General features: G+C 40.1%; 2 protein-coding genes and 1 non-coding gene across 4 annotated transcripts; 2 read left to right on the top strand and 1 right to left on the bottom strand.

The window, feature by feature from the left end:
- Positions 1 to 963: 963 nt before the first annotated feature.
- On the top strand, positions 964 to 11,503 carry atg9a (ATG9 autophagy related 9 homolog A (S. cerevisiae)). Of its 2 annotated transcripts, XM_078277177.1 has the most exons (20): positions 964 to 1,126; positions 1,423 to 1,478; positions 2,610 to 2,761; positions 2,893 to 2,936; positions 3,071 to 3,135; positions 3,255 to 3,404; positions 3,959 to 4,100; positions 4,225 to 4,365; positions 4,506 to 4,626; positions 4,818 to 4,993; positions 5,090 to 5,212; positions 5,476 to 5,663; positions 6,896 to 7,049; positions 7,232 to 7,411; positions 8,043 to 8,255; positions 8,364 to 8,590; positions 8,852 to 8,969; positions 9,101 to 9,371; positions 9,648 to 9,796; positions 9,893 to 11,503. In XM_078277177.1, exons 3-20 carry the CDS (start codon positions 2,659 to 2,661, stop codon positions 9,899 to 9,901), a joined length of 2,574 nt encoding a protein of 857 aa, XP_078133303.1. In that variant the 5' UTR covers positions 964 to 1,126; positions 1,423 to 1,478; positions 2,610 to 2,658; the 3' UTR covers positions 9,902 to 11,503. The 2 variants fall into 2 exon arrangements, with proteins under 2 accessions (XP_078133303.1, XP_078133304.1); XM_078277178.1 differs by lacking the exon at positions 1,423 to 1,478.
- c20h21orf58 (chromosome 20 C21orf58 homolog) lies at positions 10,973 to 15,403 on the bottom strand. The gene is made up of 9 exons (XM_078277179.1): positions 15,356 to 15,403; positions 14,799 to 14,926; positions 14,626 to 14,682; positions 14,413 to 14,470; positions 14,001 to 14,074; positions 13,584 to 13,775; positions 13,386 to 13,476; positions 13,169 to 13,308; positions 10,973 to 13,051 (listed from the first exon to the last, which is right to left on the bottom strand). The coding sequence occupies exons 2-9, from the start codon at positions 14,811 to 14,813 to the stop codon at positions 12,827 to 12,829; spliced, it is 852 nt and encodes a 283-aa protein (XP_078133305.1). The 5' UTR covers positions 14,814 to 14,926; positions 15,356 to 15,403; the 3' UTR covers positions 10,973 to 12,826.
- trnak-uuu (transfer RNA lysine (anticodon UUU)) lies at positions 11,861 to 11,933 on the top strand. Its single transcript has one exon. It is a non-coding gene; the product is annotated as a tRNA-Lys (tRNA).
- Positions 15,404 to 15,410: the final 7 nt, after the last annotated feature.

Here is a 15,410-nt window from a genome sequence, read left to right as displayed (position 1 = left end):
AATAGAAAAAAATAATAGTATTTTTTATATAAAAATGCATGATTAAACAGGTAGATGGAAACTAGCTGACGCATTATCTATTTTGTTTTTTTTCCGGACATAGTATCTTTTGAGGCCTCTACAGCAAAAAATGCATGCTAATCACAGACTTTTTTACCAGTACTTGTTAACTTTACAGAATTTCACTTTTGAATTTTTCTTACCCATTTTGGTAATGCTTTTTTTATGGGTCGATAGTTTATCTATAATTTTCAAATGTCCTTGGAATTCAGCACTAACTAGGGAAAATGTAAATGTTCTGCTCTATTTTAACTCAAATAATTATTGATTTATTATTCATGTATTATTGGAAATGTTATTGCCCATATTGAGTATGCTTGCCTGTAGAGAAATTTAGCATTTTAAGTTGACCTACTGTGCACTGACTAAAAAACTGTCTAAGTTAAGGTGGAAATTAATTGAAATTAATTTATTTGGACATTTATCAATTGACCACTGTCTCTATTTTCCTAATTAGTACCATAACATGAAACGTTTTGGAAACTATGATGAAATATTTCTAATAAAATAAAGCGTTACCCTTATTGTTATTTATTTCACTGTATACTCTATTATGATCATGTAGTTGATCAACAGTAGTATTGTAATGACTCATTTTAAAAGTATTGTATTAACAGGAATTATCACACATTGTATTATTAGTTTATGTAGCAGCATCACCAAGAGTACACTTGCAGTATTACAGTACCTCCGAGTCTGACCGTATTGTAGTGCTACTAAAAATGACCAGGCGGTGGTACAAACCACAGTAAATGAGGAGCCCGTCATGGATGCTCATGCAGGGCGTGTGTCCCATATCTACACAACCCCTTCTAAGAGCCCGCCTCTGCTCGCACCTTATTGGCTGCTCTTCCTACAGGGAACACTCTTTCTGAATGGATAAGGTCCTTGTCCCTCAGCTGTGACAGACGCCACACAGCTAGCTGTTTCGAAAATGAAACTGGCTCGTGTTTGACTTCGAGAGGCAGCCCAAAGAAAACGAAATCAAGACGAGTATTAGATTAAAAAAAATCACGCGGGGAATTACTGTTTCAACCTGGCACAGTGGAGGCAGAAGAACCCAACGGTAAGGACTCCATGCGACGACATATTTTTTTGTGAGAGGGGCAGGCCTGTGCTGTCAAACCACGACAACAACAACACCTGAATCCTGTGTTGGCTTCGTATTTTCATGTGTCGCTGCTAATAATCAGTTTCAAACAGCCACTCAGCAGCCAGCTATGTCTGTCGTGTGTGGGTTTAACTTAGCCCTGTGCTGTACTGTATGTTTCCTCCGAATATAAATATGCCATAAGCCCCGTCGTACAGTCTGTTATTGCCCTAGATAAAGACTGAAGAAAATGTCTCTTCCTTTTTTTAAAGCTGGAGATGTTGAGTAAACTCCAGAGCTGGATAGGACTTACTGTACTGCAATGGAGGTAAGCGTATCTCTGTAGCTGACATAAGCCACGCCATTGCTTTGCTTTGAGACAGTATGTGTGGTGGGTTAGAAGTGTAATAGATCATTATGGTTAATAATTTCACCATTAACTTTTCAAGGATCGGAAGTATTTCTTTCCACCTACAGTATAAACTAAGAAGGGTCACTGATTTGTGGTGTAATCACTGGGGTTTAAGTTATACCGTACGATTTTGTTATTACAGTTGGGTAGGCCAAACTAAGATGCCTTGTTATACTTCATTCCTGCCGAGTGCCATTGTTTTGTCATTTTACTGTATGTGTTGTTTGTACTCCAAACCGTGTAATTATGGTCTTGAATCAATACAATATCTTAATCTGTGTACTCTCTGTGGGAACTCCTGACCTGGTGCTATTATTATTTACCTGGAGGCTTTTAGATGTTGCTGTTACAACTATAACTAACAGATATTGAGGCAGACTCTAGTTAGTTTCAGTTTAACTGATGAGGAGGGATGCAACATAAAGGCGCTATACCACAAGTAGATACTCTTTATTTGTACAACAGATAATGTGACATTCTTTGAACATTAGCGTTGAATATTTCCAAGACCATCAGTCACAAACACAAATTATGCTTTTGGGGTACCTTTTGGTTGATTTCTACTATGTCTACTCTCTCTCAAAATGTAGTAATGTCACGTGTCATGTGTGAAGATAGTTTAATAGTCCAGGGTTGCATTTCTAAGATGGGGACTGCCCTTTAACTGGGTTTTAAAACCCTTTGTCAGCAAGAATTTAGCTCCAGGATTGCTGCTCGGTCACTGATCCTGACCTCTGACTTCCCCTTAAAAGCATCAGGCAAAACATTTCCTACAAGGATTAATATTCAATAATGAATCAATCAATCCAAAATCAAAGCTAATGTTGTTGGTAAGGCCTCTATGGAAGCTGTGGTCTGAACTACATGTTTTCAATAATATAGAGTTTGAGTGTAAAAATGAGTTGTTTATTAATCAACATATGATGTGTCCTTTTATATCACTCTTTTTTCCCTTCTCCTCCTCCTCGTCATGTTTACCACTTGTCTGTATATCTTCAACCCCTTTTGCCTTTCCCTCATCTCTCCCTGCCGTTCTCTGTGCTCCAGTCTGTAGCAGTGGGCTCTGCTACTTGGTGAGACTGAAGCTTCTGTCACTATGGCGCACTTTGACACAGAGTACCAGCGCCTGGAGGCGTCCTACAGCGACTCTCCCCCTGGAGAGGAGAACCTGCTGATGCATGTGCCTGAAGGAGCCAAATGTATGACACAAAAACACAAATCACACACACGTCATGAAGTTATCATAACACAGAAACACACCCTCGCATTTTACAGTGACGGTGATGCCTAACAACAACACCATTACTAATTTGTAATAACTCTTTTGCAGCCCACTGGCACCACATAGAAAACCTGGACCTGTTTTTCCAGAGAATATCCTTTTACATGGTTTGTGTTGTGTCCCTGACAACTGAATTGCGGTTCTTTGATTTTACACCATGGAAATTTTTACATAAATAGTATTGCTAACCTCAGATACATTTACATTATTCCCTAACGTCCAATACGTCTATAATCTGCACCAGAAGAATGGATTCACCTGTATGCTACTGGGAGAGATCTTTGAGCTGGTGTATGTATTCTATCCATCAGAAATTGAGTTTTTTGAGGGATTCTTGTGTCTCTCTGTAAGAGGTTAATTTATGGCGGAGCTTGATGATTTTTCTCCTCCTTCTCTCTTTCTCCATCTAGTCAGTTACTGTTTGTGGTTGGCTTCACAGTATTCCTAGCTAACTGTGTGGACTATGACATACTCTTTGCCAACAAGTTTGTAAATCACACTGATTCATCTAAAGTCACCTTGCCTGATGCCTTCCTCCCAGTGGATGTCTGCAGTGCTCGGTGAGTGTGACACATTATTTAGTTAATGATACTTACTTTTTTGCAAAGAAGCTGCAATTGTAGTTTCATTGCGAGTGTGTAGCTGAGTATAGGAGTAATGATTGTCTTCAGACGGGCGTTTGGGAGATACAGAAGGATCAACACTATTAAATTCCAGCAGACTTTCTTAGTGTGTGATGAAAGTTATCACCTGGAGCTGTTATTTGACTGTTTATTCCTTACTTCATCTGCCAGGAACATAACTCGATAGTCACATATCACTGTGATGTTTAGTATAAGAATCTTAGAATAAGGCAATGCAACCCCAAACACCTTCTTCATTGTCAATTGCCTTTTTCATGCTTTATTTTCTTCCACAGTTATAGCAGTGAAATAAAGCTTCTGTCGATAAAGCTGAAATGTGACAAGAGTTAAGTTATTTGGGTTAGCTCCCCTGTGTTTATTTTTGCTATATGGTAATATTAAATGTGCCAAAGCAATTAGACATTTTAAGACCTCGCTGCTGTTAAATACACACATCTTTGAATTATAGAAGTGAATATTTTCTCCCGCAGTATCCGAGATAATGCATTTGTGATCTTCGTGCTGATAATCTCTGGGGTGTTTTGGCTTCATCGCCTGGTCAAATTCCTCTACAACGTCTGCTGCTACTGGGAGATCCGATCCTTCTACATCAACGCACTGAAGATGACCATGGTAAGTAATTTTTTAGAGGGGTATTGCAGATTTGTTTTGTTGGCTTTGAATAAATGTATTAAGATTTATTATAATCGCACATAAGTCATAGTACCAACTAACCTTCACTGTGCATTTTTTTCAGTCAGAACTCCCCTATGCAACATGGCAGGAGGTTCAGGCCAGGATAGTGGAGATCCAGAAAGAGCATCAGATCTGCATCCACAAAAAAGAACTGACGGAGCTTGATATTTACCACCGCATCCTCCGCTTTAAAAACTACATGGTGTGTCCATTTGTGATGAAATGTCAAAAGCACTGCTTAGTTGCTGAACTGTTTTTTTTATGTCTCACACACTTTGCTACTTGCAAACATAACCAAACAGTGTAACCTCAAACCAAACCTTTCTTCCTGTGCTTCACAAGGTTGCCATGGTGAATAAATCACTCCTTCCTGTGCGATTTCGACTTCCTGCACTTGGGGAGTCTGTGTTTTACACTCGGGGCCTCAAATACAACTTTGAGCTCATCTTCTTTTGGGGGCCAGGTGCGTCCATGTTTGATGTGATTCATTATATATGTACAGTCTGCATGTGTCTGCCTTTCTATGGTGTCATATTCAGGTAAAATAAACCATTTGCATGCGTGCACTTATATATTTGCCTATTTGTCAAGGTTTAGAATTACAAAGGAGTCTTCTTTTCAGCTCCTTTGGCTTCTTTTGTTGTTGCTCTGTAGGCTCACTGTTTGAGAATGAGTGGAGCCTGAAACCAGAGTACAAGAGAGGAGGTAACAGGCTTGAGCTGGCAGACAGGCTAGCATCCCGTATCCTGTGGATCGGGATTGCCAATCTGCTGCTGTGTCCAGTCATTCTGGTATGGCAGATTCTCTATGCCTTCTTTAGTTATACAGAGGTAAGTAGTTCACGTGCACATACAAACTTTATTATACAATGTCCTTCGTTTTTAGTGCTCTAGACAATAGTTTGTTGTGTGTGTGTGTGGGCCTAGGTGATCAAGCGAGAGCCTGGTTCTCTGGGAGCGAGGTGCTGGTCTCTGTATGGTCGATGTTACCTGCGGCACTTCAATGAGTTGGACCATGAGCTCATGTCGCGCCTCAGCAAAGGCTACAAGGTCTGTGCATGTACTAACTGATCTGCTAACAGTTGATGCTCTTACGTTACTTGTCCTCTGAAACCTAGTTTTATAACTCTTTTCTTAAAATAAATGCAAAAAAATGTGGCAGCGCGTCACTTAAGTTAATTAACATGGTTTTGTATTGATATCATCATGCTCTTAATTCTTATACGGGTGGGTACGTCTCATCCACTGCCTGTCTGAGTCAATAATTAAGTTTATTTTTTCTCTTCCTCTTCCTTTGTTCCTGTTTCATTCAGGCTGCATCCAAGTATATGAACTGTTTCCTCTCACCACTTCTGACAGTGGTTGCCAAAAATTTAGCGTTTTTTGCCGGGTCTCTCCTGGCTGTCCTCATCGCCCTGACTATCTATGACGAGGATGTTCTCGCAGTGGAACATGTACTCTCATCAATCACTCTGCTTGGAGTGTGTATCACAGTCTGCAGGTACTGTCGGGAATTAGTGTCACCCAGTTATACTATTCTCATTTATACACCTGCAGAATTAATTTAATGATTTTATTTAACTGAAGACTCTCTCTTATAAACACACATATCAATAATTTAATGTTGTTGAGGTAGCCCATAAATTATTCCCTTTGTCACTATAAAACTGATATGAAATGGCAAACATCAGATACAAATATAAGACACAAATCTTCCCCTACGTGGAATTTTAGGGCTGCTAACCATGAGCCATTTCTTTATTCTTTAAAGCTACCCAGAGTTGTAATCCCTTTAATGCTCTTTGGCAGCTTATTCTGCTGTAAAACTGAGGATATATAAGAGGGTTTCCTTCCTTAAGTAGCTCTCGTCTATTCGAAGTCTGTTAATAGTTGGATATTGAAATAATTAGATATGTGGGAACATTCCCATGAATTTAGATTAGATTCAACTTGATTGTCATTGTGCAGAGTAGTACAAGTGCAAAGACAACGAAATGCAGTTTGCGTCCAACCAGAAGTACAAAAAGAGCAGAAAAGTGCAATGTGATATACAAGTATAGACAGGACAAGAAATATAGTGCAGTGTAGACAGTAGTATACAGTTGGTTTACAGATGGTTGAGAGTTATATAAATTGAACATAAGTATGTGTGGTGTATTAACAGTTAACCTTATAAGAGCAGAATAAATATGGCTATGTAATATGCACAATGTATGAACAACATGTACAGATATGTGCAATTTAGCAGTAACGTTATAATAGTAGTAAGAATAATATAGATATATGCAGTGTATTAACAGAATATATTATAAGAAAAACAAATATAAAATAAATATGGATATTCAGTATGAACCATATAGACAGATATGTACAGCTATGTGCAGTGTGTTAACAGTACCATTGTAGTGCAGAAACAGTAACATTATAAGAGTAGTAAGAATAAGTGTATGTGCAGGATGAATAGTAACTGTGTTGAAAAAAACAGTTCTACCTATAATAATTTTATCTAACACATTGAATTATCCAAAACACCCCAGAATCCATCAGAAAGGTAGAATCTGAACTATAGGATTCAATTTGTGATTTGTTTTGAGAAATCCTCACTAACAAAAGTGTTTTCAGACTTGTAGTTATCAAGCACATTTTCCACAAAGTAGTTCAATCATTACCTTTTGATTATGAACCTCTTTAGTTAGTAGACTAAGTTCTTTTCTACCACCTCTGTCTCTTCAGATCATTTATTCCAGATAAGCACATGGTGTTTTGTCCTGAGCAGCTGTTGAGGGTTATCCTGGCTCATATCCACTACATGCCTGACCACTGGCAGGGCAATGCACATAGATATGAGACTCGTGACCAGTTCTCCCAGCTCTTCCAGTACAAAGCAGTGAGTATGAATACTGAACTAGGAATAAATATCCATACTCAGAATAAGTATATTTAATCATGAAGTCAGAAGTTCCTCCAGATTTCAATCAAAATACATTTTTAAATAACGCATTTTAACTTGTGAATCCCTACCTGAGTGTACAGTGTCAACCTTTCCCCTCTTATTTTTTTTTCTTCCAGGTGTTTATTCTAGAGGAGCTGATAAGTCCAGTGGTGACTCCCATCATCCTGATCTTCTGCCTGAGGAGGAAGTCCCTGGAGATCATTGACTTCTTCAGGAACTTCACTGTGGAGGTGGTTGGGGTTGGAGACACTTGCTCCTTTGCCCAGATGGACATCAGGCAGCATGGACACCCTGCGGTGAGTGACTGCCACACTAAAAGCTGTTGTACCCCCGCAGACCCCTCTGTGTCTAGGCTGGACCCTACGCCGTAAGCCTGACGTGCACCTCTCGAAAAATGGAATTACACGTCGCTCGGCCGTGGCTGGGTAGCGTTGCATTTCCCCCGACTCATTTCCTGGTTCACCTTCTCCATAAACAACATGAAATCAAGGAGAGGGTTAACTTTTCCTGCTACATATTTCCCACCGTGGTCAGAAAGCACAGGGGAGACACTTTGTTTCTCTCACTATGACTAGAGTCGGTACTCACTCCGAAGCTAATCGCCATCACTCTCTCACTTCTCCCTCGCTCTATCACCCACTCCCCACACACACACACACATGCCGGCTCGACGCACACACCAGCAGTGTAAAAAGCAAAGCAAGTATAAACTTCAGGCCACTTACGTGGGCTACGGCGAAAGCTCTGCGTGGAGCCTCCGCAGAACTATAAAACACTCTTAAGTGCAGCCACACAGATGAAGACACACATGAATACCTAAATAAGTTATATACTATATAATGTGTGACATGCATTAGATTAAAAATATGAGTGAATAAGAGTCTGTGTGTATATCTGTGGGTTGATCATCTCTCCTCCCTTCTGTAGTGGATGTCAGCGGGGAAGACAGAGGCATCTATCTACCAACAGGCAGAGGATGGGAAGACAGAGTTGTCTCTGATGCACTTTGCCATCACCAATCCCCAGTGGCAGCCTCCTCAGGAGACCACACAATTCATCAGCCAGCTAAAGGAGCGAGTTCACAGAGAGGCCACAGGGGCTGCTTCGGACACACATCCACTCTCACTGTCTGAGTCTGAGGTACAGTGATAAACCAACGTTCATGCTCAAGTATCACAGAGGTCATATGTTAAATGTCATTACATTGCCAGAGATAAAAACAGATTTTCTTTCTTCCCTCTCTTGCAGCCAAGGAGCCTCATTGCAAACCTCTTGGTGGGTCCCTCTACGCTGGCCTCCGTTCATTTCAGCAGCTCTTTGACCAATCATGCAGCAGCTGGCTCAAGCGATGGGGCGTCTGCCTTACGCTCCCTTTCCCCAATCAGCAGCAGTTTTCACCTGAGAGGCAGCTTGAGTGCAGCTAACAGGGCTTCTGGTCACACTTCAACTATGAGCAAAGCAATGGCAGGCTCTGGGTAGGAAAATACTTCTAAATTATGCCTCAACTCAATTCCTTTTCAGGCTACATTTTTCTGTGCAACACTAAATACTTACTCAGCGGCTGGATGAAATCTCACAGTACAGAGTGCAAAATCTAAAAGAGCTTTGTCATGGATAACCTAGTTTAAACCTTAATTTATATTCAGTATTCTCCTTTCTTTTTCTCATCTTCTCATCCCTATTACCTCCTCTTCATGTCCTCATTTTCTCTACATTTTTGCGTTCTCTTTCTGTAGGACGGATGCCCGGACTGTGAGCTCAGGCAGCAGTGCATGGGAGGGTCAACTCACCAGTTTGGTCCTCTCAGAGTATGCCTCCACTGAGATGAGCATCCATGCACTTTATATGCATGAGGTAACTGTGTGTGAACATGTGTGGGATGAGAGTAGAGGGCATCTGTAGGTCTTATCCTGAATATCTCACAGATCCTCTCCATCTTGGGTCATATCCATTCTTCATCCTATCTTTTTTTTTTCTCCTTGCAGCTACACAAGCAGCAGTCCCGTGGCGAGCTATCCCGTCACACATGGCACAGGCAGGAGAGTGACGAAAGCAGTGACAGTGTCCCTGATGAAGTGAGAAGCGAACCGAACCCCCACTCCAGACATTTCCCTCGCTCACACACTTTCCCCACCACAGTTCCCAGTCCCAGTGCCATTCCCACTTCATCTTCAGCCATCAGCAGTACCACCCTGGGCCAGGAGAGGGCTTCATCGCACAGCAGCAGCCAGCGGCGCTATAGTGGACCTACTACAAGTACCTACCTTTTTTTTATTATCTCTCTCCATGTTTCACATCACATGCATCTGAATGCTATTTTTTTATATTATCTCTCTTTTTAATATTATTGTACTCATGACTTCTGTGCCGTACAAAAAGCCCTCAAGCACAAGTGCATGACCATCATCCACATATTCTTCTAAAGAGTTGTAAGAATACTGTACCATGACCTTACTTTTCTGATCTATCTTATCCTCTTCTTATCTTGCCGGCACTTTTCAACTCTACTGTCTATGTCTTTCTATTTTCCAGACTCTTTTGGTGCAGGTGGGAAAGTAGTGCGGTCAGCCCGTGGTGTGCCCATGGGAGGGTGGGCAGAGGAGGGTCAGGCAGCACCACGACATCATGAGACACTACCAGAGGAGAGCTCAGAGGACGATATGCCTCCTCAAATACACAAGGTGGATGCTGTTTGTGTGTGATGGGAGTGGCGATGTTAATTTGCCTGTGTGCATTGCAAGTAAATTAACATGTTTCTTCTCTTTCTCTCACTTTAGATTGCATAATCAAGCCATGTCAATAAGTATGGCTTGTAACTTGACCAAACCTTTCTCCAGGATTGACCATCTGATCTGACACAGATGAAAATGAACATGTCCCAGAGCGGTATACCATGATGCAAACTAGAAACACTTAACTAGCAAAATCATCTGGACAAGATACGACTGATGCCACCATCAACCATTCAAAGATACTTCATATATGCCTAAACAGGTAAACAGGGTAAATATCTGAATTTGTGTATCAGAAGAGGACCTACAGGATCAAGTTTTTTCTAATAGCCAGTGATGACATCAGATTACACTACTCTTTTATAACGCCAAAATATTAAACAATTAAAGGTCATGTGTTGCTGGGATGTAAACAAAAGTTCTTCACTTCAATTCTACTGGATGCATCCTTCGCACTATGCCACCGTTGCTGTAGAAAAATACTCAACAATTTTCCCAAAATGGGATCACGATAATCCTAATTGTGCTATCTGTATTGTGTCCCTCTTTTACAAATCATATGGCATGACAGGTGAAATTTGAAGAATGTATGGTGTCTCTCTAACAATAATAGCATTCACCAAAATGTGTTCAGAAAGATGCTGTTAACAAAATGACTTTCGTTGTGTGTATCTGTTATTGAACCAGTAGCAGGAGGTTATGTATCCTACCCTGTGCTCTGTGTTTCAGCTTGCATTCTGCCTCTTCTCAAAACATGTGAAGGCCTCAAATAGTATCAAAGTCACCAGACATTTTTAAATAACATTTACTCCTTAGGGATTTTTTAAAAATTCTTTCAGCATTTATTGCATTAAATAGTTCATGTGGATTTTCTAAAATGTTCTGAAATTTGGCTGGCTCAGTTTGCACAGATAGATGCTTGTTTAAAAGATAATTGTACAGCATAGCCCGGTATTCTGCACGCACACATGCACTCTGTAACAAAATGTTATTTCACAGCAATCATTCAGAATATTATAAGGCCAACGTTTTGTGATGTGTGACCAGACATGCTGTATGCAAGCAAATTTTTATCTGATTTAACCCAGGTTTTAATTGTTTACCATACATTATTTTTCAATAGACTTGCAAAAAGGTGCAGCAAATAAACAAAGCTGTTTTAAGCATGTAATATTGACGTTTGTGCCATACAAAAAAACCCTCAAGCATAAGTGCATGCCCGTCATCCACACATTCTTACAAGAGTAACTCATTCCACATGAATACTGTCCCTCCACATCCTGCTTAATCACAGCATGTCTTTCCCATGTTCTCCCTGTCATTAAGCCGCAATTCTATTCAGAATTATGCACTTTAATTATCTGTTAATGCAGAGGGTGTCACTTAACTTGGATGTTTTTATGTATATGTTTTCATCTATATTTTTGAATTATTTTATTTATCAAAGGGATGTGCCATGATCATTGACCGTTGGGAATAAAGGTTTGGTTTTCTGTGGTGCATTTGGATGGGGATACAGAAGCACTGTCGTACTGTATGGCCGTAACGTTAATTGAAATTAGTTATTGTGTTGGTTTTTTTTTGTTTTATAGATCCTGTTAAATACCATTTTGTACAGCTGTAAATATATCAATTAAAAACAAAGCAATGGCTCAATGGTGTTATGTGTAGAATGAAAAAACAACTACCACGATAAAATGACACGGATAGTGACTGACTGAATATGAAATATTGAAACTGAAAATATTGTCATTAAATGTCGCATTAGTTGTAACATTAATGTTACATTTGACTTTTGCGTGCAGTCACAGCGCTACGTAGTCTTTAAGTTAGCATACGGCTAACTAGTTTGCTACTTTGGGCCGCTAGCTTTCGTTAGCTGCTAACAACGCTCTAACATTATGGATATGGGAATAAATGTTTACCGGTAACGTTAGTCTATAATAGTTGGTGTTAAGTAAAAATTTACACTGTATTGTGTTCTTATTGGGCTCAATATTTCAGGTTAACAGAGCCCGGATAGCTCAGTCGGTAGAGCATCAGACTTTTAATCTGAGGGTCCAGGGTTCAAGTCCCTGTTCGGGCGATGATTCTTTTTTTGTTCCCGTACCAGACAGAGCTAGAATTGTTGGGATGATGGAACCGTCATTTTAGCCTATGTGAGGGTTGCGGATTCAGGTCACTGTTCGGGAATCGAATCGATTATTTTTCTTTTTCCTCCGTCATTCTCCAACTGCTGTTATGAAGGAACTGTCAATTTCCATTTAACAACTTTAACGTTTTACGTTATCCATGTGTTCACTTTCTGTACCTGTTCTTATTGCACCGTGGGTCGGAGAGAAACGTATTTTCGATTCCTCTGTATGTCTGGCACATATTGCAGAATTGACAATACAATTGACTTGACTTTCACCTACCGTTAATTGATATGGTAGAATAGGGTTAACTTAGTTTAAAATGTTTTGGTCAGGTTCTTAAGAACAAGGACTCACGTCTATCATGGAACGTTGAAATGATGTCCCCAGAATATAGGCTAATAGATAAAGTGAGTAACGTTAATGTTAAACCGATACATGTGCTCAGAGTTGAAGACTAGCAGTTAGCAAGTAGTGTAGCCTACTGTCTGTTTTTGTTTCTCTATTCACACATAGGCCTTATACATTTTGCATTCACACACGATACATTTTGGAAAAATGTCAAGGATAAGCAACATTTCCATCTGACGTAATTTCATTCGTGCACGTGCAATGTGTGCTCCTGTCTTAAGTTCTTTATAGGTTTCATATGTTTGACAAGTCTACAGTCAGGGCTTTATTTCCCGAAGTTTTCTCTGTGTGCCACAGTTTCGTTTCTGAGACAACAGGGGACTCTCAGAGTGAAACCTGTGAGTCCTATATACACACACAAACAAATGTGTTTGTTAGTCAAATTGGTTGAAATGCTAGACACAAAGTAGACTACACATGCTGTTAGTAATCCTTAGACATTGAGTGGTGGGAGTGTGAAAGGGGCTGTTACATGGTGTGTTGAGGGTAGATGTCCCCCTGCTGGGTCAGATGACACCCCTGGTAGCCATGTAGGGTGGCTGATGGGAGGCAGCTGTGGTGCTGTAAGGGTAGGACCATAGTGATGGTGATGATGGACAGCACTTCCTCTTGGTTTGACATCTGGCCTTAAAAAAATGGGGTTTCCTTGGTAACTTTCCTGGAAATACAGATTTAGGACTTTGTTAAGAGACAGATATGACAATTTTATAAAGGTCAGAGTTGAGAAGTTTTGTTTTGTCTCTATCTGTCAGAGAATGTGTGTGTTTGTGTGTACCTGCCCAAGATATGTAGCTTGAGGGGCACAGTGACTGGGCCCTCCAGCTGGCAACATAGGAGGCATGGCTTTCAGCATCATATTGTGCATTATGATCTGGTGCATCTGGGCATTTTGCATCAGCATCAATTCCACCATGTCTAACACACAAAATACACATAACATATGAATACAGGGAGTTACTCAAATAAGATGTTCTCTATCTGCTGTTGCATACCCTCTTTGATGCTGCCTGAGCGTTGTGCAGGGTAGGGCTGAGGTGGAGGAATCAGAGGCTGATGTATAATGGTGGCAGGCTGCTGGGGTAGCTGCAGAGAGAGAGAAAGACAGGGGGAAAGAATACACTTAACAGACCGGACAGAGTTACAGATCTGGGGGATTGGGGTGTTTTCGAGATTAATTCTGAGTGTCTCACAGTCTGCTGGATGATGCGTGGAGGCTGAGGTGGAACAGGTGGTGGATGGGGCAGAAAGGACAGAGCAGGGGCTGGTTGGTAGAGTGGGAGTGGTGGAGGCGGTTGAGGGGCAGTGAAGAAATGTGACTTGTACTGTCTCTGTGACCCTCCCCAGGTGTGAGGTCTGTTGAGGTCCTCTAACATGTGCTGCTCCTACACAAAAGATACCAATTGTCAACAAAACACAAACACTTTTACATATCTCACACTGACAGGTGAAAGACTAAGACATTGGTTAAGTGCTTGAAGTTATTGTGATTCTGTCTTTCGCTAGTTTTGTAGTCTTCATCTTAATGTCTGAATGTAGGTATGTAAGAAATTATAATTATTATGTTATTTAAAAATATGTATTCTTGGAATACAAAGATAAACACAAACCCTGAGTCTTTGCAATAGGTCCTGCTTTCGCCTCAGTGCACGGTGCAGTTGATCCAACTCTCCATCATAACTCCCTAAACGGATAAAATCAAGTTCTCAGAAACTACTCCATTAACTTTTTATCATTCCCCACGTCTGCTTACTTGTCCAATATCTTGTTTTAAGGAAAATAAAAACAATTGCTTCTACCTTTTTTTATCAGCTTATAAGTATCCTTTTATTATCAGGTTTATTTGACCTCTAAGTGTATTTAAAGTACGCTATCTTGTGTACTTTCCACTTGCCATTTTGGGAAGTCATTCTAAATATTAGCTAAATGTCTATAATGGAGAATGTAAATGTTTCTGTCAAGGCAGGCTATAAGCTGATACCTTCCACAGTATTCATCACAAAGAAATCTTTGTTATCTTACTTGCAGACTGGGCAGACTCCGCTCTGTCGTCCATATTGTGCTTTTGGTTTTCCAGTCTCTAGAAATATAAGTAAAGAATATGTCTTAAAGATTTGAATTTAAAATTCTCAAGAAAAGCAGAATATTCACTTGAGAATACTAAATGACCAAAGTAAATGAAATTCAAGCAATATCTTTCCACCTTAACAAATTGTAGACTAGCCTCTCACTTACCTTCTCCAGCAGTTTGAGTTTGAGTCTTGTCATCTGATCAACCATCGAACTGTCATGCTAAACGATTACACAAAGCGTTATTTTAGCATTTTTGGGTGCTGGAATTAACATAAGTGGTTGAAATAGACACAGACATACACATGCTAATAAATGCTTTTTAATATCTCATTTACCTGAAATCCTGGCATTTGGAGTCACGTAGACTTTGTGTACACCTATGTGTTTGAGTCGAGAATAAAGCCAGACAGTAGTTGCCATGGGACACACCTGTTTACCACTGGCACTTCTAACTATTAGGTTTCTATGATGAGAAAGGAGAAGAGGGAGTCAGACTTTCAACATCAAATAATTCTTCACCAAAATAGTTCAAAGCCCATTTGCTATTGATTGTAGTTTTTATTAATACACTAAAGTTTAAGAACCTGACCGCAGGCCATATTTGCAGTCACACTGTAAATAATGTCCTGCTTGAGTATATGGGCTAGGTGTAATACCACACAAGATTACACATGTCATGGTTTAAATAATAAACAAAAATAATAAATGTAATCTGAATGGTGGTGATTTTTTACCCTGTTTTGTTGTAACTACACCTCAATTTGATAAATGAGTACCTTTGCCACATAAACTCATCCGCCAGTGGAAGACTCCCTACCCTACATTCACTTTCAAAACAAATATTAGCCTATCCTGATTGGCTACTAGAGTTAATATAAGATTGGTGACTTACTTGACACAGCCATTTCATTTGACAACTGCGTCCATATTTTGAATGATGTACAAGA

Source organism: Sander vitreus, chromosome 20, assembly GCF_031162955.1.
Source record: "Sander vitreus isolate 19-12246 chromosome 20, sanVit1, whole genome shotgun sequence".
Classification (NCBI taxonomy): Eukaryota; Metazoa; Chordata; class Actinopteri; order Perciformes; family Percidae; genus Sander; species Sander vitreus.
Note: the sequence above shows the minus strand (reverse complement) of the source record. Positions and strands in the feature narration are given on the sequence as shown.

Excerpts from the sequence above, each read along its gene's own strand:
- atg9a (XM_078277178.1), top strand. The coding sequence starts at position 2,659 with ATGGCGCACTTTGACACAGAGTACCAGCGCCTGGAGGCGTCCTACAGC. Across the intron at positions 3,405-3,958 it reads GTGGATGTCTGCAGTGCTCG|TATCCGAGATAATGCATTTG; the intron begins GTGAGTGTGACA and ends TTTCTCCCGCAG. Across the intron at positions 7,412-8,042 it reads GGCAGCATGGACACCCTGCG|TGGATGTCAGCGGGGAAGAC; the intron begins GTGAGTGACTGC and ends TCCCTTCTGTAG.
- c20h21orf58 (XM_078277179.1), bottom strand. Across the intron at positions 13,776-14,000 it reads ACCTATTGCAAAGACTCAGG|GAGCAGCACATGTTAGAGGA; the intron begins GTTTGTGTTTAT and ends TCTTTTGTGTAG. Across the intron at positions 13,477-13,583 it reads CACGCATCATCCAGCAGACT|CTACCCCAGCAGCCTGCCAC; the intron begins GTGAGACACTCA and ends CTCTCTCTGCAG.